Source organism: Heteronotia binoei, chromosome 10 (assembly GCF_032191835.1).
Source record: "Heteronotia binoei isolate CCM8104 ecotype False Entrance Well chromosome 10, APGP_CSIRO_Hbin_v1, whole genome shotgun sequence".
Taxonomy (NCBI): Eukaryota; Metazoa; Chordata; class Lepidosauria; order Squamata; family Gekkonidae; genus Heteronotia; species Heteronotia binoei.
In genome coordinates, this window is record NC_083232.1 from 273,150 (window position 1) to 281,895 (window position 8,746).

The following is an 8,746-nucleotide window of genomic DNA, read 5'->3' on the forward strand; positions in this document are numbered from 1 at the left end:
TGCCATTCTAAGAGATGTTTCCTTTTAATGGAACCTCAGAGGCAGAATAGATGAGTTTGCTCTTTGTGCTTTAAATGCTTATTTCTGTTATTTGTTACAATATTTTTACATAACCTTCTTGTCCTAAGAGCACTCAAGCCTGTTTATAAATTTAAAAAATACACAGCGGCTTCTGGATATGCTCAAGCAACAGTAAAATTTAATAGAACAACAAATGAGGCAGATTAAAAAAACAACTAGGCCCAGCCTAGGGTTGCCAGTAGGGTTTATTTAATATATTTAATCTCAGAGTGGAAAGGGACCACCAGGGCCATCTAGTTCAACCTCCTACCTATGCAGGAACTGTTGCTGCTGTTGTTAACCATTCAGTCATGTTCAGCTCTCAGTGATCATGACTGAATGCAGGAACTACCACTATAATATCCCCAACAAGTAGGTATCCCAGAAGGCTCCAACAACAAAGAATCCACTACCTCATGAGGGAGACTGCTCCAGGGTCAGACACAGCTCACCATCAGGAAATTCTCCCTCAAATTTAGATTAAACCTCCTTCACTGTAGTTAGTCTGAGTCCTGCCCTTCAACACAACTGGAAATGTCTCTGCTGTATTGTCCACATGACATCCCTTTAGGTATTGGAAGGTGGCAATCATATCACCTCACATGCATCTCTTCTCCAACATAGAGACTCCCATGTCCTTTGGCCTCTCCTCACAGGCCATGACTTCCAAACTTCTCACCAACTTCATCGCCCTACACTGGACTCATTCCAGCTTATCAACTTACATCCTAAATGGAGGTGTCCAAAACTGAACATGATACTCTGTGTTAGGTCTAACCAAGGCAATACCTCTCGTGACCTCAACATTACACTTCCGCTAAGGCAGCAGCCTAAAATCACATTAGCCTTTTTTAGTGCTGCATCACACTGCTGGCTTCTATTAAGCTTTTAGTTCACCAGAACCCTACTCCAGTGGTGGGATTCAAATAAATTAACAACAGGTTCTATGCCCAGAGTAATCTTGCCGATATTAGGCCGATATTAGGATGGCCTCCCCCTCCCACCTAGGTTATCTCCACTTGCACTTAGGTTCGCACCCCACCAGCCACTTTGGTCCCTCAATTGTCTGACTCACTACTTATTTACTCAAGATTAATATTTGAAAACCCACCCTAATACTCCCTCTAATTGATTAGTTGAAAATTAATAAATTCATTCCCAGCATTATTAATAAATAATCCCCCATCAATCTTCCCAATTAATAAGCTAAAAATATAAATATAGATATATATTCCAATATATAAATATATAATAATAATTACATTTACCAATCAATTGACTAAAAAAACCCTGATTAATTAATAATAAATTCCAACTAGTGGTCAGTAAAATCTTATAGTCAGTGGGATGGAAGTCCAATTACTAAGTCAAGTTGAGTTAAGGAGGTAGATGATATATATTGTTCATGAGTGCTGTTCTTAAAGTGCCAGTGCGTTGTTATCAGAGTGCAGTTCGCATGGAAGTGGCTTTCTTGGGGCCTGGTAGTACTCACAGCTTGGTGACCTGGGGGGGGGGGGTGAGACCTCCCCCGTGTCCTCTCAGCTGCTCAGTTGAGCCCCTACAGCTTTGGCCAGGGAAGAGCACAGCCCTGTCGGCACCACCTCTTCTCTGATCTTTCACAGCTCGGCACACACCCCGGGACTCCCCGTATCACCTGAGCCCCGTACAGGGCTTCCCAGTTGGGGAGTTCCCGGTTGCCCACCCAGCCGTGCCCAGGTAGTGTCCGCAGGGTGGGAAGGTGGAGAGTGGGGGGCGAACGTTGGGGGTGCCTACCGAGGCCAACACCCCAGGGGCAGTCCGCCACCTCGCCCACTCACAATACTCCGTTCCTTGGCCTCCATCTGTCACAACCTCCGGCCACACCATGCAAATACACTCATTGTCAGCGGCGTTCTCGCTGCACCGCCCGGCTCTGCACTCCTTTCCCAGCACTGCTCAAACTTCGCACACACTAGACTCCGCTTGCCCATTCGTCCAGTCCCTATGCTCACCTGCCTGTCACACGCCACCCGTTCGTATGGGTGTGGGCATCCCAACCGCTCTGCACTCCCTCCACTCGCCAGCCACTCCTCTCACCGTCCGACCCTGCCCGGCCAAACAGCGCAGTCCAGACCGGCGTCTCAGCCTCCTCCACGCTCATCGCGAGGCCCCGCCTCCTGAATCCACCAGCTCGTTGTTCTAAGGCCTAGTTTTCACTCCTCTGCCCCTCCGCACCTTCCTCGTTCTCTCTCCCACGGTTCGAGCCCCGAGCACAACGCCAGTCCTGTTCGAGCTCCAGCCGTGGCAGCTCTCTGCACGGTTCCTCCCTCGCCTCCCTGACTCTCCATCTCAGCTGCCCGACCGAGCCGCTCACCTTAGTCCACGGCTACAATGGCCACAGCCTCCAGCAACCTCCCATTCAATCACAAAGCAACATCTTTCCACCCGGCCGGCTTCCAAGACCCCCCTCCAGCCGACTCCATGTGCCTTGCCGCCCCACCAGCGACCTCTGCTCCGCACAGGCCACACTTTCCGGCTCTCCGTCCCAGTTGCCCGGCCAACCGTTCAGTCCAGACCACGGTTGCAGCAGCCCCAGCCTCCGGCACTTCCCGCATGCCTCACTCAGCCAGCTTCCAGAGCCTCTCTCTAGCCGCCTCCCGGTGCCCCCACCGCCAGTGCTCCTCCAGACACGTTTCTCAGTTGATAAGTAAATTCAACAGACTCTACGTTTATGTAGTTTCGGTGTTTTGCGGTGTTTTTGTTATTTTTCCTCGGAGCCTCAGCACTCAGGCTCCTCACCATGCCACCATGTTGATTAGCAGATTAAAAGAGTTTGTTTTAAAAATTAACAGCAGGCACCCGGCCAACAAACGGTTCTGCCGAACTGATAGCACATTAGGTATCGGTTCTGTAGAACTGGTGCGAACCTGCTGAATCCCACCACTGCCCTACTCCAAATTTTTTTCACAGGTGGTACAACACAACCAGGTTTCATCCATCCAGTATTTATATAGCTGACTTATTACCCAAGTTCAACGTTTTACACTTGTTCCAATTAAGCTTCACTTTATTTGCCTGGGTCCAATCCCCCATTTCATCCAAATTCAGCAGCATCTATTTCTAGCCTCAAAGGTATTCATTAACCCACCATTTAGTATTATCTGCAAAACTGATGAGCACATTCTAACCTACCTCATCCAGATAATTTATAAAGATGTTAAACAGCACTGGGCCCCAAACAGAACCTTGAGGCACCCCACTCAGAACCATGAACTATCCCCCTCTGGGGATGATCTGTTAACCAGGCCTTAATCCACCTAGCATTGATGGGGTCCAGTCCTTATCTCACCAATTTCTCAAAAATAATTCTGTGGGACAAGCTTGAAAGGGTGGTTCTTTTCTGCTCCAGGGGTTTCTAAACCCATTCCAGTCTGGCTTCAGATTTGGAACAGAGACTGCTCTGCTCTTGGTGGATGACCTCAACTGAGAACTGGCCAGGGGGAATATGACTCTGCTCGTTCTGCTGAATCTCTCAGCTGCCTTTGATACCACCAACCACTGTGGTTTATTGAGCTGCCTTTCAACACTGGGACTAAAGAATATCTTGTTGCAGTGGTTTGAATCCAATGATGTGAGGATGGGCTTCTCAGTAAATGGTGAAGTGGGATTTCTCTCTGCCCCATTGCCATTGCCTGTGGAGTTTGATTCACCCTCCATGCTACTTATATTTATATGAAGCAGCTGGGAGAGGTTATCAGGAGGTCTGGTTTGCAGCATCTCTGATTTACAGGTGACACCTAGCTCTAACTTTATTTTCTACTTGATTTCAAAGATGCTGTCGATGTTCTAAACTGGTGCTTGGAGTCAGAAATGGGCTGGTTGAGGTTGAAAAAAGGAAACTTAATGCTGACTAGGGGGGGGGGGTTAGCAGGAATGCACAGGAACACAGTTCTGGCTGACTTGGCATCAGGGGGTGTGGCTTAATATGCAAATGAGCTCCTGCTGGGTTTTTTCTACAACCCCACCCCCTCAATAAGCCAGAGATTTTCTGGGTTAGTAGGAAGGCAGACCTGGGACTTGAGATCTCTCCTGTCTTAGATGGGGTTATTCTCCCCTTGAAAAGCCAAGTTCACAGCTTGGGAGTGCTTATCAACACTTCATTCACCTAAGAAGACCAGGTAACTGCTTTGGTTTGGAGGGTTTTCGCCTAGCTTTGGTTGGTGCATCAACTGCATTCATTCCTGGGTCAGTCTGATCTAGTCACAGTGATCCATGCTTTAGTTGCATCCAGACTGGACCACTACAATGTGCTCTCCTTGGGGCCATCCTTGAAGAGAGTTCAGAAGCTGCAGCTAGACTGCTGCTAAGATCAGCTGCCAGGAGTTTGTGACCCAAATACTACAGCAATCACACTGGCTAGCAATCCACTACCAAGCTTAATTCAAGGTGCTGGTTTGGAATGTGACTTGGGACTGGGTTATCTGAAGGACCATTTTTTTCCATAAGTCCCTGCCAGGGAATTCAAATAATGGGGAAAGGCCCTCCTGACTGCCCCACCAATTAAGGACATTTGTTTGAGTGGGCACATGAGACAGGGCCCTTTCACTGGACACCCAAGTTATGGAACAAACTTCCCAGGGAGATGTTATTGATCTTTAAGTGGCAGTTGAAGATAGTTTTATTAAGGACTGCATTTGCTTAAGGTTAGCAGCAGTTTGGAATCTTAAAATGTTGGTGTTACATTTTTAATACGTTTTATCTATGTTTGTAAGTTGCTTTAAACTCCCTAAGGAATAACAAATGTTTTAAATAAATAAAAGAGATGTCAAAAGCTTTATGAAATTCCAAATAGACCAAGCTCAAGCATTCTTCTCTTTTTTTTTTTTTACCAGATTGGTCTGACATGAATCATTGCTAAGAAATCCATGCTGAGACTTAACAATCCTATCAGGTCTCTCCAAATGTTCACAAACAGATCCCTGATAATCTGCTCTCAAATCTTCCCTGGAGTGGATGTCAAACTAATTAGCAGATAATTTCCTGAGTCCTCTTTTCCCCCTTTTCAAAATTGGTACAACATTAGCCTTTCCCTAGCCCCCTGGTACATCCCCTGTCTGCCAAGATTTTAAAAAAAAAATTAAATGGAGAGGTTCTGAGATGACACCCGCAGCTCCTTCAGCACCCTGGATGACATTCCTCCGGTCCCAAAGCCCTTTAGGGATTGAAAGCAATCCGGTGTGCCCAGACCATCTCCCTACTTTTCTGAATTGAAAAAGTCCTCCCCATTGTATACTGGTGATTCCTCTGCAGGAAAAAAAATGTAACAGAACAAGATCTAAAAGCTCAGCTTCTTTGTATTGCCAGAACTTTTGGGACCTCTTAGCTGGCTGCTCCTTCAAGCTTAAAGTTCCAAATTGATTTTAATTGTATTTTTATAAGGCATGTTGGTTTATTTGCTATAAACTGCTCTGGGGGTCTTGGTTTGGAAAAACAGCTCTCTGCTCAATTACAGATCAACCAAGCCCCCTGTAACCTTCTTTAGAGCATGTGCTATGGCTGGCAGGAAAGCCCTCTGCTCTCTGGCTGGCTGGCTGGCTGGGCCTGCGTGTAGCTAGATGCAGTCACAGCACAGCGGCTTCTGACCGGCTGTGGCCTGGCACATTCCATTTGCCTGGCATGAGGAAACTGAAGCTGTGTTGGCACAAGCCTCCACAGCACCCTGGGCTGGGCTCAGCTGGGCTACTCCCCCAACTGCCATGAGTAAGCCTCTGTTTCCCTTTGGCACCCTACCACCAAACTCTTCCTAGTCTCTTTTTAATTTGTTCCCAAGGAAACGGAACAGTGCCTGCCCTGAACTCAGCACTCCAGGGGGAACAATATCCTAAGTTCTGAACAGACCCTCCCCTCCCTGCTCTACCAGCAACACTTTTGCCCAATTATAGACTAAAAAATAATTCAGAAAGAACATTTCCATGGGTTAGAAATAAAATGTTGTATAATGCAAAAGGCAGATCTTGCTACCATATCAAAGCCAAAGTGGTTTTGTTAGGACAGAATAGAATAATAGTCTAACAAACCCTGGTTTAATATTGATATTGATACAAGAAGCCAGTTTCTTTAATCACAGCCGGCCTAGAGACAGACTGAAGGATGAAGCCGTGTTGGATCCTTATTTCCCGCTGAGGAAACAGGTGCCAATGGGAAAAAGATGTTTTTCCCCAGATACTCCGTCTGATGATGTTGACCCATGCTTTAGTTAGCTTGAGACTGAATTATTTTAAAATCACAGAGTTGGAAGAGACCTCCGGGGTCCCTACTGCACATGGAGTTGCCCTTGAAGACTCTTTGCAAATGTCAGCTGGTGCAAAATACAGTTTTCTGCTTGTTATCAGATTCCAGCCCTCAACTTCATGGGTTGGATCCCATCTGAAATGTGTTTGTGCATGGAAAGACATCCATGTACCCAAGTGTGACTTCCTCACTTCCCCCTGCAGCCCTGATTGTCCCCCCCACACACACACCAGCCCTGGGGGATGGGGTACCTGCAGGGAGAGCTGCTGTGTGAGGAAAACAGTTGGAAATAATCCCCTCCTTGTTTTGACAGGATCCACTCTTGTGTCTCTCTGATGGAGATCCTTCTACCAGCTGCCTATTTGTTTCTATGTTCAGTTCAAGATGCTGGTATTTCCTTGTAAAGCTCTTCATGGGCTGCCTGGAGTCCACCTATTTGAAAGGTTGGAAAGTATTTAATATTTATATTGCTTGTTCTCTGGTTGTACCTGCCTTGGATCCTGATTTGTCAGGAGATGAGTGGGTTCATAAATGTTTTAGCTAAAACAAAAACATCTGAATGTTTTCAGACTGCGTTGATTTAATCCAGCTTCCTGTCCTGCTCCTTTGTGGCAATGCAGAGTCTCTGTGCAATGCAGAGAATCTTTGTTCTCTAGGAAATGTCTGCTACAAGCTTTCCCTCAGCTGTTTTGCAGTTTGCACATGCCCTCTCTGCTATAGTAAGTATTAATTTGGACACATTCACCAAACATGGCAAGGCAACGCATGCCTTCCCTCTTTACAGTGTGGCTTGCTGAGTCAATGCTTCAAATTGCAAATAATTTACTCCAGGGGTTATTTTATAGAAAAAGAGATGCCAAAGCTCATTAGCATAACTCATTGCATATGCCACACACCCCTGACATCACTGGAAAGTGCACTAAAGCAGGGTTTCCCAAACCCTTCCCCCTCCATGGCCTGGTTACTTCTCTGTAATCCAGGCGGAGTATGCTCAGGGAGTGATACAGAGACTGCACGCTGGCCAGGAGCTTTCCCTGCCCTCTCTGATGTTTCCAGGCGGAGAATGATCAGGAGGGATACAGACACTGCACACTGGCCAGGAGCTTTCCCTGCCCTCTCTGAAGTTTCTGAACATCAGGAGGAATGAGGAAGGGCTTCTGGCCAGCGCGCAGTGTCTGTGCGTTCTCTAAGTGCTACAGGCAGCGGCGTGGGGGGCAGGGGCTTTCATGCCATCCATGGCAAACTGGTATTGAGGCTTCCATGGCTTGGTACCGGGTCGCGACTCTGCAAATGGGAAACACTGCACTAAAGTATATCAGCTCAGCATCTACCTTGAAATGCTTCTTGAATTATAATTGTCGTAATAAAATCTTATTCCCATCATACTTTTAAAATTACTTTCTTCTATGTGGCCTTACAGTGGAATGATGAAGATTTCCATCTACCTGCTTCATCTCTTTTAGTTATTTCCGCATTTTTTTGTGTGGGGGAAAAAGTATTAGAAAATTTGTCAGATTGTAGATTTGAGCAAAATTCTCACAGAGGGTTTGAACAATGGAGTCCAGAAGCAAATTTTTTTTTGGGGGGGGGGATGTAAGGAAGAAGGAGCACAATAAAATTTAGGGGTTCTGGAGCTCCTTCCCAAAATGAGGCCTGGTTTACTCAAAGGCTTTAGAGCTCTGGCTTAGTCATTGAAGGATGGCTGACTAGTTAGAAGCCCATTTCCTCTGCCTTTCTGCTCTGGTATGAACTTTATGCCACATTCCGTTGCTGCAGGCCTCCTCCACGATTCCAGGCAAAGAGACACATCCCACCCACTTAACAGCAGAAAGTTAATGCACTCCAGCATCCTTGCTAGCTCAAGCACACCTGCAGTGGAGAGAATTCCGGAATGATGGCCAATACTAAATAGTTTGGTGCCATGCAAGGTGTCATGAACAGGAGCTGAGTACCTCCAGCATCTACCTACATGCTAAATAAAATCATTTTTGTCCCTTTATAGGTCAATCACAAGAGATTTCCCTTAAAGGAACACTATCTAAAATTACACCCACCTGTTTTCAGTAGGAAACTGCTGCAGAAAATAATGATGACATTGATGTGAGCAAGCTTCATATTTTGTTCAGGAAGGTTGTAGGTTTGTGTGCTTTCCTCGCGTTGTTTTCCTGAAAGAGAAGAATCCTTGCAGAAATGCCTCTTGAAGAAGAGATCCTTGGACTCCTAGTGCAAAGTCCTTTTGAAAATGCTGACAAGGAAGAAGCTCCCGTTTCGTTGCAATCCCAGGCACGCCTCTTACTAGCCCAAATGACAGGAGACGGGCAGAGATGATGCAATCACCTTTCATACCTGAACCTCAGAGAGGACCTTGTTTTGCTTCCTGAAAGAGGACTTTGCCTTAGGGGTTGGAATCCTTCCT

The 8,746-nt window shown here is 46.4% G+C and overlaps 1 protein-coding gene across 1 annotated transcript in view; it reads right to left on the reverse strand.

The window, feature by feature from the left end:
- Positions 1–8,473, reverse strand: part of SUSD2 (sushi domain containing 2) — a 71,355-nt gene extending 62,882 nt beyond the window's left edge. Inside the window, exon 1 of the mRNA XM_060248335.1 lies at positions 8,385–8,473. Coding sequence (XP_060104318.1) covers positions 8,385–8,445 — 61 coding nt within the window. The 5' untranslated portion in view covers positions 8,446–8,473. The remainder of the gene's footprint in view (positions 1–8,384) is intronic.
- Between the last annotated feature and the right edge of the window lie 273 nt (positions 8,474–8,746).